Consider the following 24,742-nt stretch of genomic DNA (forward strand, 5'->3'; position numbering starts at 1 on the left):
AATTGTCTGTTAATGGTATGGGGTTATTGTTTCCTGACTGATTTGATGTTGTTGCCATTTGATAAATTTGATGTAATTTTGGGAATGGACTGACTAACTCAACATGATGTAGTGGTAAATTGTAAACAAAAGTATATTGTATTAAAATGTCAGAATGGTGAGTTACTTCGTATTTAATCGGATAAATTGGATGGGTTATCTAATGTGATATCAGTCGTGAAAACCCAGAAATATATCAGAAAAATTATGCTTATCTTGCTTATGTGATGGACACGAAAGTATCCAAGTCAAAGGTTAAGTCAGTGTCGGTTGTTTGTGAGTATCCTGATGTGTTTCCGAAGGAATTACCTAGATTACCACCGGTCAGAGAAGTGGAATTTTCTGTAGAACTTGTTCTGGGGACAACACCGATATCTATAGCACCATACAGAATGGCTCCTACTGAATTAAAAGAGTTGAAAACACAGTTGCAAGAACTGACTAACTGAGGTTTTGCTTGACCTAGTTCTTCACCGTGGGGTGCACCGGTTTTATTTGTTAAGAAGAAAGATGGATCGTTGAGATTGTGTATTGATTACAAACAGCTCAACAAGGTTACAGTTAAGAATAAATATCCATTGCCTCGTATTGATGACCTGTTTGATCAATTGAAAGATGCCACTGTATTTTCAAAGATAGATCTCCTTTCTGATTACTATCATTTACGAGTGAAAGACTCGGATATACCAAAAACAGCATTCAGGACCAGGTATGGGCATTATGAATTTCGTGTGATGCCATTTGGTTTAACAAATACACCTGCGGTGTTTATGGATCTAATGAAAAGAATTTTTAGACCATATTTAGATAGATTTGTGGTGGTATTTATTGATGAGATTCTAGTATATTCTCGAGATGAAGATGAACATGTTGATCATCGGAGAATTGTGCTGAAAATTCTGTGTGAGAAACAGTTCTATGCCAAATTCAGTAAATGTGAATTTTGGCTTCGAGAAGTTGGTTTTCTTGGAGACATAGTATCTGCTGAAGGTATCAGAGTTGACCCGAGTAAAATTTCAGCAATTGTTGACTGGAAACCACCAAAAAATGTGTCTGAAGTCAGAAGTTTTCTGGGACTAACTGGATATTATCGGAGGTTTGTAAAAGGGTTTTCGATGATAGGTTCTCCAATGGCACCTCAATTAACAATTTAAAAACATGTCAACCAAGTATTTCAATTTACCTATTTGACCAAGTTCATATATGCATATTCAGACCACATTTTACTTTCTTTCAGTGTACCATATCAACCACACATCAATATGATAATACCACTTATATATATACATCAAAATTTACCAAACACAAGTCATTCAAATAGCTAGTCTCAATAAAACATTTATATCCCATCATTGGCCAAAATAACGTATACATGTCATTATAACCTGGATTAATTTACGAAAAGTACCAAAAGAGCCTATGGATAGTGTGAAATAGCTCCGACCAGTTTCCAACTCGAACAAGATTCTGAATTACTATAAAACATTAAAAATAACACAGAGTAAGCATTTAAGCTTAGTAAGTTCGTATAATACAAAATTTAACTTACCATATTTCGATAACATAGGTAAGTAAACATAGTATATCTCAATCCATTTGGCGAAAAGCCTAAACACATGATCACAACATATTAACCATGAAAATCACATATAAAATCCAACACACATGGTTGAATTCATCAAATAATCATATTTCATGTATTTCATGTATATACCGATAATAGTTTATATCAAACTCATATGATTTCATAACAGAACTGTGCCCGTTGAACCATTTAGAATATCGTTGGATACACGGGAAGCACACACGAAGTGTATTAAACTGTAATCCATCAATTCATATCATATATGCTCATACGAGCAATAAACGGGAAGCTCCTTCGAGCTGAATAATGGGAAGCTCATGTGAGCTAAATAACAGGGAGCTCATATGAGCTGAGTATTGGGAAGCTCATAAGAGCTGTGGTGTGTCCACAACACATAAAGGACTCCAACCAAATCAGTAACCTTAATGACATGTCATTTGTATCCTACGAATTTCATAAGGTTCAAACGGGACTTGGTAATTGTCAGATATATATAACCGATATTTATTCATGGAAAATATACAATTCACAAACAATAATTCAATTTAATACATATAAATGTACAATTTAATTACACGAACTTACCTCAACAATTGTACATAGATACGAAGGCGACTAATTTGATATTTTTCCTTTGCCTCGAACTAACTCCGTATTAGGTCTAACTGAATCTATACGAATGAATTTAACTCAATTCAATATAATTCATATTCAATTTAGTTCAACACATATTTTTGGCAAAATTACTATTTTACCTCTATACTTTTAATTCATTGCAATTTAGTCCCTAGGCTCGGAAAATGTCTTTCATGCAATTTAATCCTTACTCAAGCCTAGTCAATTTTTTGTACATATTAATAGAAACACACATAATTCAAAATTTCACAATTTTACCATAAATTTATCATCTTTTCAATTTAATTCTTAATTGATAATTTCATCAAAATTCTCTTTACAAAAGTTGTTTATCTAACAACAACCTTTCATTTTCCATCATAAAACTTCAAAATTCAAGCATACACATTAATGGCAAAACCCTAATAATTTCATGGTTTTGCAAATTAATCCCCGAGATAGCTAGATTAAGCTACTACAACCTCGAAAACATAGAAATCATCAAAAACGGGACAAGGATACATACCTAATTGAGCAAAATAAGTTTGCTAATATTCCAAGCTTCCATGGCTAGGTTTCTTTTTTTTCTTTTATTTGGTGGTAGATGATGATAATAGATTTTTTTGTTTTATTTAATATAACTTTAATTGATAATTTCCAAAATTAACCTTAATGTTTTATGAAATTTCCAATGATGACTATTCATGCTTATCCACTAAGCATTTTAATGGTCTATTTACTATATAAGGACCTCTAATTTCAAATTCTATAGCTATTTAATACTAATAGCTATTAGAACTCAACTTTTGTACTGAATGCAATTTAGTCCTTTTCATCAAATTAGACATCTAAACGGTAAATTTTCTTGACGAAATTTTTATATAGTATTTCTATCATACTGTAGACCATAAAATAATAAAAATAAAATTTTTCAACTTCGGATTTTTGGTTCTGAAACCATTGTTCTAATTTTACTGAAAACGGGCTATTACACTTCCGCTTTTTTCCTCTTTTAAATTTCGCCGTATATCTTTTCATTTATTTTATATTTTATCCCTTTAATTTTATTTCCTTACAAATCAGTCCCTTGAACCATTGTTGACCCACTAAGGGAATGACATGTGTACAGGGGTACCCACTAAGGGAATGACATGTGTACAGGGGTAGGGAAAATAACCCTCTGAGTCCCCGTACTTTTCTATTTTATTTTATTTCGGTCCTTTATGTTCTTTTTTATGATTTATACTTTAAATTTTGTTACCTTTTCAATTTAGTCCCTTTATTTAATATTTTATGTTTTTAGTTTCTGGTTCTTTTAATTTTATTATTTACACTTTAGCCTCAATCTTCAATTTTATTTTCGAGTTGTTATTTTATTTATATTATTATTATGGTATTAATCATGTCATAATTATTAATATTATCATTATCATTATCATTGATTAAAATTATTATTACTATTATAGTTGTATTATTATTTACTAGCATGATTACTATTATCTTTATTCTTTTTTTATTATAATTATTATTTTGCCCATCTTAGCTATTTTATTCTATTTTTCCATTACCATATCATATAACATGCTTAAATATTCTATTATCGTTCCATGCTCGAATAAATTAATCACATATTTCATTAAATGTTATATTCGCCTTTACCTGACTCATAGGAAATAATTAGAACCAAGACGATGTTCTTTAATCAAGGGATTCGAGAAATTGTGGCCTAACTTACGGGGTACGATTTTCTCCTTGAACCGAAATAAGCGAACATTCTTTTAAAATTCAAGACACATAGGACTTAGGTAATAATTAAATGGCAATTATTCTTATTTTCGAAGATTCGAGGCATCATGCCCTAACTTACGGGGCATGATTTTCTTCCCAATTAACTCGAAATATGAATGCATTTTCCATAAAATTTAATTTAATTAGTGATATTTTAATCGAATAACATTGTGCAAAAACAGGATCGTATTTTAAATTCTCTTCAAATTCTCAATGTCCAACACTAGGACCTCAAGTAATCAACTAGGTACCAATTTTGAGCGTTATGTGGGTGCTAATCCTTCCTCATACGTAACCGACTCCCAAACTCATTTCCTGGGTTTCGTAGACCGAAAATTATCGTTTTAGTAATTTTAACATTTTATTAAAATGATCAAGTTTTGATTTGACTCAATCACACTTAATTAAAAATGATTAGTGGCGACTCCATATTCATTTTTTAAATTAAAAAGTCAAGCTCCAAAAATGGTTTCGACAATCACTTTATCATTTCTTACATTACTAACATACCTTTAATTACATATTCACTACTAAATTCAATATACATATTCAATAATCTTAGACATATCTTATTTAATTATTTTATATTAAAATTTAAATACTAAAATATTCAAATTAAAATAAACTAACTTGAAATCAATTAAGTACCTACCTCTCTTTTAGCCAAAACCTCTCTTTCCTCACTTATCTTCTCTTCCTTTCTCACTTTTATCACAATCTTTCATTTTCCTTTAAACTTTCTTTACTTCTAATTTCTTATCTCTTGCCTATAAGATGTCGTAAAAGCTCTTTTAGACCTATACTTCATCTTTCCTCTTTGTTGGCTATGAAAATTTTTTCAAGGTTTTTGGATGAATTAGTGGAATTTGGTGAGAAAGGATCAAATTGAAAAAAATGGAAAGTTTTCTTTCTATTTATAATGGTGGCGGCGTTGGAATGATGAAGCATAGAGAGAATTCTTCATGTTTCCATAAAAATATCTTTATTAAATTAATTAAAAATTATTAAAATATAATATAAAAATCTATTTTCATTATTTCAATTCAATGGTTAAGATTTCTTCTTACTTTTCAATTTAATCCAATGGTCTATCTTTTGCCAAAAATCATGAGATTTTTATCATAATTATCTAATTAAGTAATGACCATTTTCCTTGAATCTTTCTATAATTCCATCCATATATCATGATATATTTTTGGTGAAATTTACTTTAAGTCCTTTCACTTTTCTTCTAATTCAATTTAATCCTTTCGTTTTTTCACACTTTTCCCTACGCTTTTCATACTTTTACGATTTAATCAATACCCTGAATTTATTTCCCACAACATGAATCTTTTCAATTCTCTTTGATATCTAACTATCTTCTATACTAACATTGATAATTCCTATTTCAGTCCTAACTTATTTCAGTCCTTACCGATAATTCCTTAAGGTATTAGCGCTTCATTTTTCATAATTCAATTCAATCTTAATATTCATGTTTACTCATTAACTATTAAATTACACATCCATTTAATTATTGATACGACCCTTATTAACTGACCTGAATTTGAGGACGGATGCACAAATCAATCCACCAACACACTTATATACACACCGAAGTGCTAATCAGGTATAACTGCATCAATCCCACTAACCACACCAAAATACATTTGTACCCCTAGGGTATTTGAGCTGGTGATACATTTTCGACCCCCAGGGTATTAGAGACCTATTACAATATATTATGCGCCTAGCGCTAGATCTCCCATCTATCAAAACGAACCCCATGACAAGCCAATTATACCCGTAACTCTATTCGACACTATTTACATGGGAAAATAACATCCCAATATCACATTCAACCATATAATATAAATAATCTTTTGATATCATCATTACCACAAATATACAATCAAACATATACCAAACCATTTTCACCATATACATATCATCCCAATGCAATCTCTTATATACATATTTGTAGCATATCTTGATCATATCAATAGTCTAGTATATACATGCCTCAAATCGTGTTTGTTAGAAATATTATTTGATTATGTTAATTGCCTATTAAAGCATAAATTAAGGTCAAATTATAAGTTCAAAACTTTACCTTTAAATTAACCAATTCAAACATAAATAATTTTTAATATTCAACACAAATAAATTTATATAATTAATCATTTAGCACTTTATTTCAACAAGAACTAATATAATGATTTAAACTCAATATTGCGTAATTTCAATCTAATTAAATTCGTCATGATATATTATCTTCTACTTATAGCATAGTTCAATTTATTATCCATGTATATACATATAATAACATTGCATATTTACCTTTCCATCACATTCATCTAAAATCATAATATTGACCTAGTAATTATATTTTCTATAAATCTATTACCATTTTAACCATTAACATTTGGCTTTTCATATTTAATTCCATCAAAGTATAACTACACTTTTTACTAATATTTTCATGTCTTAACTACTTAGTAATCAAGTGAAATGAAAACAAATTATGCTAGCGTAAATCGAAATTATTATTTGTCTCTCAATTCACCTTTGTCCCTTGATATTTCAATCTCGTTATTAGTTATACTCGATAAATTCAATTACAAAAATATATTAGTCAAACATTTCTAAAGTAGGTTACAACAATTTAAACATGAATACATTTATTTCAATTTGATCCTTCAAATTAAACATGTCCTCAATGCTTGTATCTCACAATTTACCCTATTGAATTTAAATTGACGTCATAAATATAGTGCAAAGACCTCAAATTACTATTTTTCACTATCATACCTCAAATTTTTATCCCTTACAATTAGGTCCTTACTAACACATAATTAGTTTTATAATCTAAACTCGATTCAAGCTTACACTAACAATATCCACTATCTTTCAAGCATGATGTTAGCATAATCAAACTTAGTTCTATTCATATTCATGTTTTTAAACTTCCATACTTTATAAAATCAATAAAGGCATATTGAGAAGAACTTCATAATAACACAAACTAACAATTGGATTAAGCCTATCGAGCTTTCTTAACCAAAATTCCATGAGCAATTTTGTAAAATGTGTTCACTTAACTTAAGTTAATTTACCCGAATATGAAAGAAGATCAACCTTTATTTTTCTTTCTTTCATAGCTGATTGTAGATGAACAAGAAAAAGAGAAATGTGATTTCTCTTTCCTTCCACTAACACATACATGTTTGTATAAATTGAACTGTAACACCCCAAACTCGACCTAGACATGACAGCCATGTAACACCACAAATTCGACCTAAACGTTATGGTTGAATCTGAGAGTGTTACGATGAAAGGCTTTAAAACACGTCTGTTATGTTAAAATGAATCGCGTTACTTGATACCATACAAAGTTCATATTTTCGGAAAAACTTGTTTTTATTATCTTATTGAAATCATTATAATTTGTCCTTTATAGTTACAAAAATTTTCGCAGTAGAAGTTTAAAAATCGTTTAAATTGAAACCACGCTCGTGTTTCAAAAACATTTGTTCGTGTAAGATTAAAATTTTGTCAATCACATAATTTAGAAATCATATACACAACCAAACCAAAAATCCAAGACGAACAGTCCCAAAAAGTTCGGAGAGTCCAAAAATTACAAAACTCTTTCGAAAACCAGAAATTAAGTAAAACAGGTAAATAAGGATAAGAAAAACAACGATATTCCAACGAGTGGTTATCGCTGAGCCTCCATTGCATCAACTCGCCTATGTCTGAAGATTACCTGTGCAGAATAGACAAACAGATGTGAGTTTGTATAAATTCAGGGTGTAACCCAATAGAGATAAACACACAACTGTACACAATATTCTCATATGCAGAACAGATACAAATATGAATCTAAATCCATAGCAGATACAGATACCAGAATCAGATAATCAAGACAGATATACGGAATCCTACCCCCATCCTCGACCATCCCATCACACCATGTGGGGTTAAAAACACTCACCTATCCCTACACACCATAGAGTGTCGATGCGACACATAACAGAATAATATGCAGTCAAGCTGCCAGAAAATAGGCGATAGTTCACCGTACAGACCACTTCCTCCACATATACAAATCCCACCCCAATCACAGATACAGAATACAAAAACAAAAACAACAGAATTAACATGTTTAACATGCTCGTATCGAGATAACGTACATACTTATTCAAAACAGTCAAACATACATATCAGTTTCCTACTCAGATCAGGGCTATTAGAATATCATATCACATATAATAAGGTTTGGTTACCCTTTACCGACCCTGCGATAGGCCCACAGTCGATCGAAACGACCGTACGACTCTAGGAAAAATTTTAGAATATTGGGCCTACACGCCCAAATTGGCCTTGCTCGTGTGGCCCACACGACCTGGCCCAAAATCTATACGCCCAATCTGGCCTAGCCCATGTGGCCCACACGACCACACAATCGCTGTGATGCGGTCGTGTCTCACACACAGCCTCACCTTCTACAGTCACACGACTGAGTCTCGCACACGGCCAGCCACACGCCCGTGTGGCATCGACAAACCCAATTTCTGTCTTTCGCCGAACCTCATTTTCTCATGTTTTAGGTATACACTTGGTTCAATTTTGATGCGAAACCACTCCCGAGACCACCAGAACCTAGAAACAGCATTCCAACGACTAATTAACAAACCATTTGCGAAATCCACAACGAAAAATTAAATTACACCAACGAACTTACCGCCAATAAAAACCACTACTCTCACGGTTTAAGCCGTTGGAAGACTAACCACAGGTTCCCTATCTACTCCTAGGCAAAACGTTCTTAAAGAATTACTTTCCTCTTACTTTACCAACCTATTGAAATTCCAACATAAAGAATAATCCTAATCAGTTTACAAAAATCGAAACCTACAGTCCAACGAAATCGCACCTACCAGAATCGCACAATGAACACCGAACTGAAATTTTGAAATACAATGATACGACAACAGATTATAGATAGAATTACAAGAAAATGAAGAGGAAGAAGAATGTGGCAGAGAAAAGAGAAAGCAAACGTCAGACTTTTGGAAAGAGATAAATAAAATAAAATAAAATAGGATTTAAGCAAAATCTCACTACAACCATTAACAACCCAACCAACTCAAAATTCCACTACCACTGAACTACTATCAACAGTCGACGCCAAAAATTATCATCCATGCTCACGCGATGTAACACTCCAAATCGAGTCTAGACGTTATGGTCGAATCCGAGAGTGTTATGAAGAAGGGTTTTGAAACCGATGATACTTCGAGAAAAAAACAATGTTTTGTTATTTAATAAAACGTCTAAATTTTATTAAACATATTCATTTATGCATATATATTAGTCAAACCGTTACAATTTGTTCTTTAAAGTTAACAAATTATTTAGCAGCGGAAGTTTGAAAATTGATTAAAACAAAACCACGCTCGTGTTTTCAAAAATAACATTGGTTCACATAAAATCGGTATTTTGTTGAATCATCACAGTTTAGAAATCATAATGCAATCAAACCCAACAATTCAAACTAACTAGTCGAAAAAGTTCGGAGAATCCAAAAATTACAAAGCTCTCACGAAAACCAAAAATTTCAATAAAATTTTTAAATATTAAATAATGATGAAAACAGTTTCCGTCAAATGGTCACCGTTGAGCCTCCATAGCACTGACCCGCCTATGTCTGAGAGTTACCTAAACAGAACAGAGAAACATATGTGAGTTTTCGTAAACTCAGTGTGTAACCCAACAGAGATAGTTATGCAACATACACAGAATTTCATATACAGTCAGGCACAGATTCGGACCTAAGTCTATAATAGAAATAGATATCAGAATTAGATAACAAGTCAAATGTTCAGAATCCTTCTCTTATCCTCTACACACCATCTTCTTCCATCCCATCACACCATGTAGGGTTAAAAACACCCACCATCCCTACACACCATATAGTGTTGATGCGACAATAACAGATAATATGCAGTCAAGCTACCAGAATATAGGCGACAAGTCGCCATACAGATCACTTCCTCCACATATACAAATTTCACCCCAAACACAAATACATAACACAAATGCAAAAAAAAAAAAGAATAAACATGCTTGTATACAAATAAATATATACTTAACAGTACAGTCAGACATACATATCAGTTTCCTACTCAGATCAGACTATCAGAGCATCAGATCACATGAAAAATATTTGGTTAGCCCTTACCAACCCTTCGGTAGACCCACAGTCGATCGGAACGACCCGTTGGACCCTAAGAAAATTTTTAGAATTTTGGGCCCATACGCCCAACCTGGACTAGTCTGTGTGGCCCATACGGCCACACATTCACCATCACACGATTGTGTCTCACACACGGCCACACCTACGACATTCACACGGGTGTGTCTTGCACACAGCCAGCCACACGGTCTGGCACACGCCTATGTGGCGTCGACACTACCCTTTTACCGCTTTCGCCGAACCTCGATATTTTGTGTTTAGGATACACACTTAGTTTGTTTTTTAAAGAATTCACACACCTAGAGTGAACAACACCTAAAATTGTCAACCAAAACACCCACAATTAAATTTAATTCACAAATCCAACCGAGACACCTCTTGGGCACAACTCAAAAAACACAATAGAAAACTGCGCTAAAACGATCCAAAAGCTTACCCTTGACAATAGCAACCTCAAAACCTCACTACACCACTGAAGGGTCTCGATTTTTCTGAAGAACACCTATCAAAACGGTATACCAAATTAACTCAAATATCAACAGAAACAAAAGTAAAAATAAGACTCCCATAACACCACGACAAACCCTTACCTTTAAAATCATACGGCGGAAACAAAAAGTAAAACACCGTGATTGGAAAAGGAAATTTTAACATGAATAAAAAAGGAGAAAGACGAAAAATTTGACAGGAAAAGAGTATAGCAACATTGAAAACAGAGAGAGTTTTCCATGCTTGCACAAGGATTCGAACACTAGACCTTAAGGTAAGCTAACTCCTTACCACTCAAACCAGCAAGTTCATTCTAATATGAGTTTACAAATAATATTACAAAAGCCAACCTAGTAGGGATTAGACTAGGATAAAAATAACAGAATTTGCAAATATAGGACTTGAACCCAAGACCTCCTATACACACTCAGAACACTTAACCACTAAAGCAGATACATATTTATGTTAGATTTCACAAAAATAGACTTAAATTATTCAGGGCGTTACAACTCTACCCCCTAAAAGAAATTTCGGCCTCGAAATTTACCTCATCTGAATAGATGAGGATACTGTTGATGCATCGAGTCCTCAGGTTCCCACGTGGCTTCCTTATTGCCATGATTCCGCCACAGAACCTTAACCAACAGAACGATCTTCCTCTTTAGAACTTTAACATCTCGGTCCAAAATTTAAACCGGCTCCTTCTCATACATCAAGTCCGGTCTAAAATTAATCTCCTCAACAGAGACAATGTGATATGGATTAGACTGATACCGCCTCAACATCGAGATGTGAAACAGATCATAGATACGATCTAACTTTGTAAGTAGCTTTAACTGATAAGCAACCGGTCTCATACGCTTCAGAATCTGATACGACCCAATCAACCTAAGGCTTAACCTGCCCTTACGATCGAATCGCAGAACTTTCTTCCACGGAGATACCTTAAGAAATACGAAACCTTCCACAAAATATTTGACATCCTTCCTTTTTAGATTCACATAAGACTTCTGTCTATCAGAAGTTACCTTAAGATGATCCCGAAGTAGTCTAACATTATCCTTAGTCTCAGAAACTAACTCAGGACCCAAAATTCGACGCTCACCCAACTCAGTCCAGCATAGCAGAGTACGATACTTACGACCATACAGGGCTTCGTAAGATGCCATCTGGATGCTAGACTAGAAACTATTATTTTAGACGAAAGCTAACGGTAGAAAATCCTCCCAACTACCTCAAGAATCAATCACACAGCTCTGAAGTATATCCTTCAGTATCTGAATCACCTCTCAAACTGACCATCAGTCTGAGGATAGAATGCAGTATTGATGTCCAATCTCGAACCCAAAGCTTCGTAAAGTTTATTCTAAAATTGAGAAGTGAAGCAAGGATTCCTATCAGAAATTATTAAAACCGGAACCCCATGCAGTCTTACAATCTCGGAGATGTAAAGCTTCGTTAACTTTTGTAGAGAATAGTCCGTTGGGACCAGAATAAAATAGCCAGACTTGGTCAATCAATCTACGATGACCCACACAGAATCTTTCTTACCGGATGTTAAAGGTTACCCACTAACGAAATTCATCGTCACAAGTTCCCATTTCTACAAGGGAGTCGAACAGGTTGTAGCAAACCCGAAGGCAACTGGTGCTCAACCTTAACTTGCTGGCACATCAGACAACGAGCAACAAAATTTGTTACTTCACGTCTCAATCCTAGCCACCAGTATGGTTCACGAAGATCTCGATACATTTTATTACCACTGGGATGCATAGCATAAGGGTTACTATGCGTTTCCCTCAGAATCGACTGTCCCATATCAGAATCGTTTGGTACACAAACCCGTCCAAGGAAACATAGAACTCTATCCTTATTCAGTCCAAAATCAGAAATACTGCCACTCTTAACTCGACGAAACCACAGAACCAAAGACTCATCTCTTAGCTGTTTTTCCCGAATCTGCCCATTTCAAGTTGACTTAACCTGTAACTCAGCTAAAAGACCCTCATCATCAAACAAATTGAGACGAGCGAACATCGCCTTCAAATCAGTCATCGCTTTATGACTGAGAGCATCAGCTACCATATTGGCCTTACCAGGATGATACTCTATCGTGCAGTTATAATCTTTAAGCAGCTCAATCTATCGACGCTACTTAAGATTCAACTCTTTTTGAGTGAGGAGGTACTTGAGGCTCTTGTGATCGTTGTAGATGATACAGCCTCAATCTTTCGAAGACCAACTCAGATCTCCTCTGCAGAAACCACATGCCCCAAAAATATTACCTCTCGCAACTAAAATTCACATTTGCTCAACTTAGCATAGATTTGTTTCCCTCAAAGCATCTAAAGTACTACTCTATGATACTCATCATGCCCATCCTCAGTCTTGGAGTACACCAAAATATCATCAATGAAGACTATAAAAAATTGATCCAGATATGGCTGAAAAACTCGATTCATCAGATCCATGAATACAGCAGGAGCACTTGTCAAACCAAAGGGCATAATTAGAAACTCGTACTGCCCATAACGAGTCCTAAAAGCCTCTTATGAATATCAGCTACCTTAAACCTAAGCTGATGATACCCAGAACAGAGATTTAATTTTAAAAATACCGTAGCCCCAAGAAACTGATCAAACAGTTCATCGATCCTCGAAACTGGGTACTTATTTTTCACAGTCAATTTATTCAACTTTTAGTAATCGATGCACATCCTCATGGTACTATCTCTTTTCTTTAGAAATAAAACTGGCGCCCTCCAAGAAGAAAACTATGACGGATGAAACCATGATTGAGAAGCTTCTAAAGTTGAGTCTTAAGCTCTGTAAGCTCCTTAGATGCTATACGGTATGGAGGGATAGACACCATAGTTGTATTCGGTAGAAGCTCAATGCCAAACTTAACTTCTCGATTTAGAGGTAAACCCGGTAACTCTTTAAGAAAAATATCTAAAAATTCCCTCACTATTCTGATATCCCTAACAGAATAGTCCCTAGAAACTAAAACACTGACGTAGGCCAAATATGCCTCACACCCTTTTCGAACAAATTTTTTAGCCACTAGAGCGGAGACTACATTAGACTGGTAATCTCGACACTCGCCACTCACAACCACCTCCTTATTATCCTCGGTCCTCAAAATGACCCTTTGAGTTGTGCAGTCCAAGCTAACTTGGTGCTCAACTAACCGTCCATACCCAGAATTAAGTCGAACTCCACAAATAGTAGCTCCATCAAATTTGTCGGAAACACAACCCCTTATACCTCTAATGGACCATTCCTATATAGTCTATTAACCCGAACAAATTACCCCAACGGACTCAATACAATCTCATCAGAAGTACACTCAACAGAAATCCCCAAGTTCTTGGAAACAAAATTAGCTATATATGAGGGTGTAGAACCTATGTCTATCAACACAGTATATGGAGCATAAAAAAGGAAGAACGTACCCGTGATCACATTAGGGGCATATCTGATTAGCACCTCTGTCCGGTGCTCTCTGTTATCGACCCATACCATTACCACTCTTAGTCGGTCCACAGCCTCTAGGTGGCTACTGTACTGCCCTCTGTGGCTGAACAAAACTCGGTCCCAATACTTACATATGATCAAAACGATAAGGACACTTTCTAATTTGGTGCTCCAAAGACCCACACCATAGGCAAGCTCCTAATCTCCTTCAACACTCACCTGGATAGTGCCAACCACAGTCACCACAAGGCTGAATCTGGTAGGAGTAACCAGAACTCCCACTCTAGCAGGCCCATCAGGTCTGGCCTTTTTCTTTGGCCTCTAAACGGAACTAGAGGGCTCCGAATCCCTTTTATTCTTATCTCTCTCTCGATCTTTGTTCTGGCGCTCTACGCACTTAACCTCTTCGGCAATATTCGTCTTATCTACCAAAACAACAAACTCTCACTCCCTTTGGAAGCAATCAATACCCCCAGACTATCCCTCAAACCGTCCTCAAAGCAGACATATTTTTCATACTTGGATGCCACCATGCCTCGAGTGTAGCGGCTCAATTTTAGAAACTCAGACTCATACTCGGCCATAGACTTATCACTTTGCGTGAGATTCATGAACTCATACATACGAGCATCCACATAGCTCGCACCCACGTACTTCCCTTAGACGGCAGTCTTAAAGTAATCTTAGTTCAGACAATCCAGTTGAGTACCCTTCTCAACCAACAACCACCACTGATAAGCTTCATTGCAAAGCAAAAAGACTGCACCCTTCAATTTCTGCTTAGGAGTGCAGTCAATGTCATTCATAATCCTCTTGGTGGCCTCCAACCAATACTCGACCACAGTAGGGGCGACTCCTGTGACGCCTCTAAACAACTCAACTCCATTAGATCGGAGTCATTCAGTTACCAACCCACGACCCTTAGATCCAGAATGGGGTCCAATGAACCCCTCCAATACTCTCAACATAGCTTAGGACAGTGCGTCGTCCCAAGTCGATCAGCTTTGAGACCCAGTCTCAACAGAAGGTGTAGTCGAAGTCTCACTCATATCCAAATTTGACATACTGGCCAGAGAGGAAGACTCAGCTCAAGCCCCCTTATGGCTCCCGTCGCGCCCATGAATACCACGACCGCGAGTTCCACGAGTGCTCATCGTATTTTTAGTTTCCTCTACATTATAAATTTTTATGCATCAGTTCCATTGTTTATTAGTATATATTTTATACTTAAGTTATCAGAAGTTTAGAAGTATTTCAAAGGTTTAGGCCGAGTTTTATCAAAATAATCCAAATTTTGATACCGCTAAATGAAACACCCCAAACTCGGCCTAAACATTATGGTTGAATCCGGGAGTGTTACGAAGAAGGGTTTTGAAATCGATGATACTTTGAGAAAAAAATAATGTTTAGTTGTTTGATAAAACGTCTAAATTTTAAAAAAAACATATTCATTTATGTATATATATTACTGAAATCGTTACAAGTTGTTCTTTAAAGTTAATCAATTAATTAGCAGCGGAAGTTTAAAAATCGTTTAAAATAAAACCACACTCGTGTTTTAAAAATAACATTGGTTCGTGTAAAATTAGAATTTTGTCGAATCATCATATTTTAGAAATCATAACGCAATCAAACCCAAAAATTCAAACCAAGCAGTCCAAAAAGTTCGGAGAGTCCAAAAATGACAAAAATCTCACGAAAATTGAAAATTTCACTAAAACTGTTAAATATTAATAATGATAAAAATAGTTTTTGTCAAGTGGTCACCGTTGAGCCTCCATCACACCGACCTGCCTATGTCTAAGGGTTACCTAAACAGAATAGACAAACAGATATGAGTTTTCGTAAACTCAATGTTAAACCCAATAGAGATAGTCATGCAACATACACAGAATTTCATATACAGTCAAATACAGATACGAACCTAAGTCAATAATAGAAATAGATATCAGAATCAGATAACAAATCAGACGTACAGAATCCGACCCCCATCCTCTACCCACCATCTCTGTCTACCCCATCACACCATGTGGGGTTAAAAACACCCACACATCCCTACACACTATATAGTATCGATGCGACACATAACAGATAATATGCAGTCAAGCTGCCAGAATATAGGCGAAAGGTCACCGTATATATCACTTCCTCTACATGTACAAATCCCACCCCAACTGCAGATACATAACACAAATACAAAAATAACAAAATAAACATGCTTGTATACAGATAAATACATACTTAACAGTACATTCATACATACATATCAGTTTCCTACTTAGATCAAACTATCAGAGTATTAGATCACATGAAATAGGGTTTGGTTAGCCCTTACAGAACCTACAGTAGGTCCACAGTCGATCGGAACGACCCGTGGAACCCTAGGGAAATTTTTAAAATTTTAGGCCAACATGCCCATGTGGGCCACACGCCCAGATTAGCTTTCCCCATGTGGCCCACACAGCTTGACCCAAGCCCACCCAAGCTTGACCCTCGGAGTGAACAACACCTAAAATTGTCAACCAAAACACCCATAATTAACTTTAATTCACAAATCCAATTGAGACACCTCTTGGGTACAACTCGAAAAACATAACAGAAAACTACACTAAAACGATCCAAAAGCTTACCCTTGATAATAGTAGCCTTGAACCCTCACTACACCACCGAAGGGTCTCGATTTTCCTGAAGAGAACCTACCAAAACGGTATACCAGATTAACTCAAACATCAACAGAAAAAAGTAAAAATAAGACTCCCACAACACCACGACGAACCCCTACCTTCAAATTTGTATGACAGAAACAAAAAGTAAAACACCGCGATTGGAAGAGAAAATTTCAACAGGAATAAAAAAGGAGAAAGAAGGAAAATTTGACAAGAAAAGAGTATAGTAATGTCAGAAAGAGAGGGAGTTTACCCTGTCAGACAACCGAGACAAAAATTAACATCCACGCTCGCACAAAGATTTGAACACTAAACCTCAAGGCAAGTTAACTCCTTACCACTCAAACCAGCATGTTCATTCTGATATGAGTTTATAAATAATATTACAAAAGCCTACCTAGTAGGGATTTGGCTAGGATAAAAATAACAGAATTTTCAAATGTGATATTTGAACCCAGGACCTCATACACACACCCAGAACACTTAACCGCTGAAACAGATACATATTTATGTTAGATTTCACAAAAAACAAACTCAAAATTATTCAGGGCATTACACGCGAGAATTCGAACACAAGACCTCCAGCAAGCTAACTCCTTACCACTCGAACTAGCAAGCTTATTCTAATATGAGTTTACAAACAATATGATGTAAGCCAACTCAACAGATATAAGGCTTGAATAAAAAAAATAACAAAATTCTCCAAATGTGGAACTTGAACCCAAGACCTCAAACACACACCCAAAACATTTAGCTACTAAAGCAGATACATATTTGTGTCAAATTTCACAAAAACAGACTTAAATTAATTGAGGCAGTACAAGCCAATTATGGAAGGATACATCAATACGTAAAAATTTACTTTCCAGAACATGACCCATTACGAAATAAAAAATAAAAAATTATCAAAATTTATAAAAACTCGCCACAATTCCTCGACGAGAAAATTTGGAATTTCTTAAAACGTTTACGTGAACTTATTAATTGTTAACTGAAAACCCAACTTTATAAAAACATAACGCTAAGTCACTTGCTTCGTAAAACTTGTAATTCTGAATAAAACTTTGTAGCGAAAAATCTCGGAGTTATTATTAGAAAACTGTGATTTTGACAAGTGAAAACGTTTAAACCAATCGATTGAGCATATTCTAAAACTTACGTTATTAACTTTTGTAAAACCTAAATCGAATTCTTGTAGCAGAAAAAATCTTAGTTTGTTTAGTTTTGAAGCCTAGCAATGATTGCTGATTAACAGATATCATGCAGAATAACTTTAACTAAGTAACAAAAACCCAAAACCAAAATTTAAATCCAAGAGATTAATTCTAAAGCCAAAATTTTCGAAAATTAATTTATTAACTAAAACATACCATTTTATGTGAACCAATCTGAGCTCTCGTATGCCATACGGTCCTAAAATAGTTGATTACCTTAAAAGATCAATACAAAAGGGTGAGCTAACAAAATCAGTGTGTAGCTAAACCCAAACAGAAATGCAAATAACATAAATACCAATTAAATATTCCAGAGAATTTTAACAAACTCGCATGGAAAAATCATGCATGCATGATTATGTCAATACAGTATTTTCAGAAAACAAAATGCAGATTTTGCAGAAAACTTCCTTCCCAACCTCGCTACACATCAAATTAGAGTTCCAAAGAACTCGTCCAACCAACACACCAATAGATAATTATGGACAATGCCACTAGAATTGCAGTTAAATTGCCAGATCAGATATGTGTGGTCAAGCCACTATATTATAGCCAAGCTACCATAATAGATGTGTGTGATTGAGCCACCATAAATGCAGTCAAGCTGCCATAAAATAAATATGGTTAAACCACCAGATAGTGCAGATCATTAAACCTCCTTGCAATATTATCTCAACCCTCATGCAATGTGACATGTCATGCGGATACATAATCTAAATAAAAAGCATGTAAGCCATACAATTATACAAAAACAGAAATCCGAAGGCATGGAATTCCATGCTTCACGAAACAGATATGTCACAAATTTAACGAGCGCAAACTAGATTTGCCATAACATTAGATGCATGATCATATAGCAAATTTAAAGATAAACAATTCAACATATCCAAACATCATATGCTCATTCACAACATAGCAAAACAGAAACATGCCATCAGAATTGACGGAACATAGATCATACAAACATAATTCACATACCTTAAACACATCACATACAAAAGCATATTAACAGATACTTTATTTTCAAGTCTTATTTAAGCAGTATAGACCCTACGAAGAGTCTAATTACGAATCAAAGATCAAATCGGCCCTAGGTGATAATTTTTCAAAAAATGGGCCCACACGTTTATGTGGCCCACACAACTCAAACGGTCCAACTCTTGTGGCCCACGTGGCCCAAATAACCCAGGCCATGTGACATTGGCAGTAGGTTTTTCAGCATCGCATCGATCATTATTTTTTGAGTTTTTCATTACACACCTAATCAGTTTTTTTATGCCAATTCAACATTCGCAATTCCATAACCTAAAATCGTCATTCAAAATAGACTAATTAGCATGATTTTACCAAATCTGACTCTCTAGTTCAACATAATCATCGTTAAATCACTACATCAGAACATGTTTTTAGCGGTATTTTTTAGGCCTTTAGCGGCGCTTTTTAACGCCACTAAATCCATTTCCGGCGCTTGAAGAAGCGCCACAAAAAATGCCGCTAACGACAACGTCGCTAACTTTTTTGGCGCTTCTGAAAAAACGCCGCTAAAGATAATGTTCTTTAGCGGCGCTTAGAAAAACGCCGCTAAAGATCATGTTCTTTAGCGCTTAGAAAAAACGCTAAAGATCATGTTCTTTAGCGCGCTTAGAAAAAACGCCGCTAAAGATCATGTTCTTTAGCGGCTTAGAAAAAAACGCTAAAGATCATGTTCTTTAGCGGCTTAGGAAAAACGCCACTAAAGATCATGTTCTTTAGCGGCGCTTTGGAAGAAAACTCCTCTAAAAGTAATGTTCTATAGCGGCGCTTGTTCAAAAACGCCGCTAAAAGTAGTGTTCTTTAGCGGCGCTTGTTTCACAAACGCCACTATTTTTATATGACTTTTAGCGGCGCTTTTTTAAAAAACGCCACTAATTTTGGGAATTTTTTAAAATAAAATTTTCTGTTTTTTTCAGCCCTCCTGCAACAACAAATCAAAAGCAACCAGATCTAAACTAACCAAAAACAATAAATTTATATAATATTTCAAATTAAATGAATAAAATAATATTAATTGATATAAATAAAAGTGAATTTTAGACTTTTCTTTACAAAACGTTAAAAGTATTTATGCAACATACACTATGATGGCGGAAGTTGCATGATTTGAAACATCTTCATCATAATCAAGTCTTTGTTGAAGTTCGTCGTACTTTTTGCTCGCTCGCTTCTCTCGATGCCGCATCTTTTGAAGTCCTAGTGTAGTTCTTCACATTTCTTTTGAACCTCTGCTTTATCGCCGCTTCTCTCATTGCGGGATCGCTTCCTCGCCGCCCTCGATTTAAGTTGTTGTTGAAGTTCTTCATATTTCCTTTGAACCTCAAATGTGGTCGCTTGCATCTGAGCCATATGGTCTTTTAACCTCTGAACTTCAGCTTGAGATTGACTCCCCGAAGCCATGTATTGGTGCGAGCTGGATCCAAAATATTGGGTTGGGCTGATAAAAGATCCTTGAAATCGAACCCGACCATACTTTTCAGGACCCAAAACTTCAGTAATAATCCGGTTATCAATGTCTTCAAGATGAACAGAACTATCACTAGAAGCAATGCTTCGTACTCCGTTTTTTTTCTTTTAGTTTTTCCTAATAAATAAATCACATAGTTAGGAACGCAATATATAGTAAAAAAACAAATGCAATATAACAATAGTCGCATTACAAGCAATGAATTAAACCATTAGAAAATAAACACTATAAATAACTAAAACAAGTGAAATCGTATTAAGTAAACGTACCATAATTTCACCAACTTCAGGAGTCATAGCAGATCCATCTTTCTTCTTATGTGTAATTTTAAAAAGTTGAAGGCGTCCAATTTTTTGACCGGACGACCGTTCCTACAATATAGTAGTAAAAATATTATTTAATAGAAAGTTATACATATTTGAGAATTAAAAAATTAAAAATACCTCCGCCTAGCTACACATGCAAAACTTCTCGACCCGGCTGTGTGAGTGAATTTTTATTGCTGCCGGCTGCTTTTTCCAACTCGTTCACGATCCTACGTTATACAATTTTTAGTACGTAAATAGTAAATACTATAAACCAAAATAATTACAATAGTTTGGAAGTACGTCGTACCTCGCCTTTCTGAGAATGCCAAAATCTAACCGCATCTTCCCATTGGTACCTCAACATACCCGGCGGGACATTTTGCAATTTCTCATTGAGGGTTGTTTTTGTCTTATAATAATTTTTCTTCAAAGTACTTTTATTGTCTCTCCATATTTTTCCCAATGCCTTATTTACATAAGCATCCGAGACCTCTAAAGTAAACCTCGCCTACAAAAAACACAAGTTAATAAAGTAAATATAAATGAAACTATTTCCCAAGCATTACAGATGACATAAACATTTTGTTACCATCATATTATCGAGGGCTTGGTTTTTGTTGCTATCGGGTATTTGACGCCATGACTCGTAGTTGATAGGCAACATATTCGCATTTCGTGCTAAAATGCCCATGTATCCTGCTAGAAGTCGAGCTTCTGATCCAACAGGCTGACCAAAACTGTTTCTACATACCTTGACACGCTCGACTGGATCTAACTCGTATAACTCTCTAAGTATCGTACGTCCTCGACCTCTACGCGTCCCACCATTTTTAGCTACAAATGGTATATTATAATATAAGAATTTGAAAAAATAAATCAATTATAAGTCAACACGCATGTAATTAATGTAAGTTACTTTGAACTTCCGTAGGATCCTCGTGTGTAATCGGAACATTCGAAGATCCAATTCTTTATCGTTGTTCAAGACTATTTGTTTCTATCGAGTTTGGATTATTTTGAACAATGCTTTCTCTTATAATTTTTCTTCTAGGCATTTTATCTGCAATACACATAAAATGTAATTAAACTTAATAACTAATTACAACAATAACAGCACATATAAAATAGTTGAAATATGTAATAAGACCAAGATTTAATACTAATGTAAGTTACATATAATTAAACAATCGTAAAATCTTACTACATCATTATTCGTAAATATCTTCATCCGTATCCTGACGAACCCATTGAAATTGTGCACTAGTACTAGGGATATTATCGTTTAAGTTTTGTTCTAGAAATTGCGAAGTTTCTGATCTGTCGTCGATGTTATCTCTACTTCCACTGCCCATGTCAAACAAGTCTCTAGGGATGTTATGGAGTACAACGTACCAACCCTCATCAGTTGGATCTTTTGAGTAAAAAACTTGTTTGACTTGACTTGAGAATACATACGTCTCATCTATCAGTTGTTGTCCTGTGTGAATCAATCGGTCAAAGTTCACCATTGCAAAACCAAATTGATCTTGCTTGATTCCACGAGCTGTATTAACATTGGCCCAATCACCTCGAAATAAGACAACTTTCCATTTGCCGTAGTAATCCAACTCAATTATGTCAGTAAGCTGTCCGAAATATTCCACATTTCCCTCGACAGGATTATTGTCCCTAGCGCTAGCATAACTTGTAATTGCAGAATTAACAACTATTCCACAATTTTGCGTTCTCCTCAACCTCTCGCGATATTTTGTATGAAATCTGAATCTGTTGATGAGGAACGCACTATATCTTTTAACCACTCGATTTGGACCTTGGGAGAGCCATTTAACTTCGTCGTTTACGCTCTTCCCATTCCAAACCTATTGAATGGAAAGTAAACTAAGTAATTAAAAATGTTATGAGAAAGCATTATAATTTGTAAGCGAAAGCTCCAATTACATACCGTTTGGCTTAACCATTCAAAAAAGGATTATGTAAACAACTTATTGATATCTCAATGTTGTGTTCTTCGGTTGCGCGAACGAGATCTCAATATTTGTTTGTACTCACTATGTTAAAAAAATGTGATCTTTTTTAGAAGATAAACAATTTTTAGTTTGATAAATATTTATAAAATTTGTAGAACTTACTTCCGTAAAGGTTCTAATGATTCGTCGTGAAACAGAACATATCGATGTGCTTGTACCCACGATAAATTATCTAATTCCGTAATTTCAACTTTGCCAATTGGTTGTCCAAAACTTTGGAACAAATAAGTATCGTCTAAGTTATAGTCTGTGAGTCCAGCATTCCTATTTGGTCTGTTCAACCTTGTTTCAACATCTTCTAAATATCTTGAGCAGAAGGTCATACATTCCTCTGCCAAGTAGCCTTCAGCAATCGATCCTTCTGGATATCGCTTGTTGCAGCAGTAAGACTTTAATTTGGATAGGAACCTAAACACAATATACAACATTATTAAAAGTTGTAACTAAAAGCATAGAGGTGAATGAAGGAAAATTTTAAAAATACTTCTTTAACACCTTTCTATGGGATACATCCATCGATAGAAAACAGGTCCGCCAAGAATTGCTTCGTTCGGGAGATGAATTATCAAGTGAACTATAATGGTGAAGAAGGAAGGTAGGAAGATTTTCTCCATGTTGCATAAAGTCAAAGCGGCTCGATCCTGTACCTTCTGAAGTTCTTGAACATCCAAAACTTTGCCACAAATGGCTTTCATTATGTTGGATAGTTCAATGATACAAGACGTCACCTTCTTGGACATACAACATCGTAAAGCAACTGGCATTAAATCTTGCATCAAGATGTGATAGTCATGTGATTTTAGCGAATATAATCTTCGATATTTAACACTAACACATCGAGATATATTTGATGCATACGCATCCAGAACCTTTATATCCTTCAACACCATGCAAAACAGTTCATTCTCCGTCTTGGACATTGAGAAAATAGAAGGCGGCAACTGATATTTCCCATTCGGAAGTGGATTGGGATAAAGATCAGGCCGAATTCCCATTTGGACTAAATCAAGTCGACTCTGAAGATTGTCTTTTGATTTTCCGTCGACGTTCAAAATTGTACCCACAATGTTCTCGCAGACATTTTTCTCAATGTGCATAACATCAAGATTGTGTCGTAAAAGGTGATGCTCCCAATAAGGCAACTCAAAAAAAATACTTCTTTTTTTCCACAAGTCCACCTCATTAGGATCGTCCTCTTCATCGGAGCTTTCATCGGCTTCATCATTTGATCTTCTGTTTCTCTGCGTGTTTGGCGGTTGGTTCATCTTCCCATAAATGAAATTCATATATTCCAACATGAACAAGATTTCAGAGCCACTGGTCTGGGAAGGAGCTTCTCTGAACTTTTCAGTGCCGTCAAATACGGAACTCTGATATCTAAATCTATGATTTTCCTGTAACCACCGACGATGCCCCATGTAAGAGAACTTCTTCCCATTGTACAACCATTGCGAGCATGTTTGTGCAGCACAACAAGGACACGCATAACGACCCTTAATACTCCAACCGGATAAATTGGCATAAGCGGGAAAGTCATTAATGGTCCACATCAAAGCTGCACGTAAATTAAAGTTCTCATTTCTCAGCACATCGTATGTCTCGACACCAGCCCATAATTGTTTTAACTCTTCAATAAGTGGCTGTAAATAAATGTCGATATCATTCCCGGGCCCTTTCTCTCCAGGGATAATCATAGATAAGATAAGGGAAGATTGCTTCATGCAAATCCACGGAGGCAGATTGTAAGGAACAAGCACTACTGGCCAAGTACTGTAGGCAGTGCTCATGATC

At 35.3% G+C, this 24,742-nt stretch overlaps 1 protein-coding gene across 1 annotated transcript; it reads right to left on the bottom strand.

Moving 5' to 3' along the window:
* Window positions 1–11,449: 11,449 nt before the first annotated feature.
* Window positions 11,450–11,929, bottom strand: LOC128035509 (uncharacterized). The gene has a single exon (XM_052625276.1). The coding sequence runs from the start codon at window positions 11,927–11,929 to the stop codon at window positions 11,450–11,452; it is 480 nt and encodes a 159-aa protein (XP_052481236.1).
* Window positions 11,930–24,742: the final 12,813 nt, after the last annotated feature.

The sequence above is a fragment of the Gossypium raimondii genome, chromosome 12, assembly GCF_025698545.1.
Source record: "Gossypium raimondii isolate GPD5lz chromosome 12, ASM2569854v1, whole genome shotgun sequence".
In the NCBI taxonomy this organism is placed as follows: domain Eukaryota; kingdom Viridiplantae; phylum Streptophyta; class Magnoliopsida; order Malvales; family Malvaceae; genus Gossypium; species Gossypium raimondii.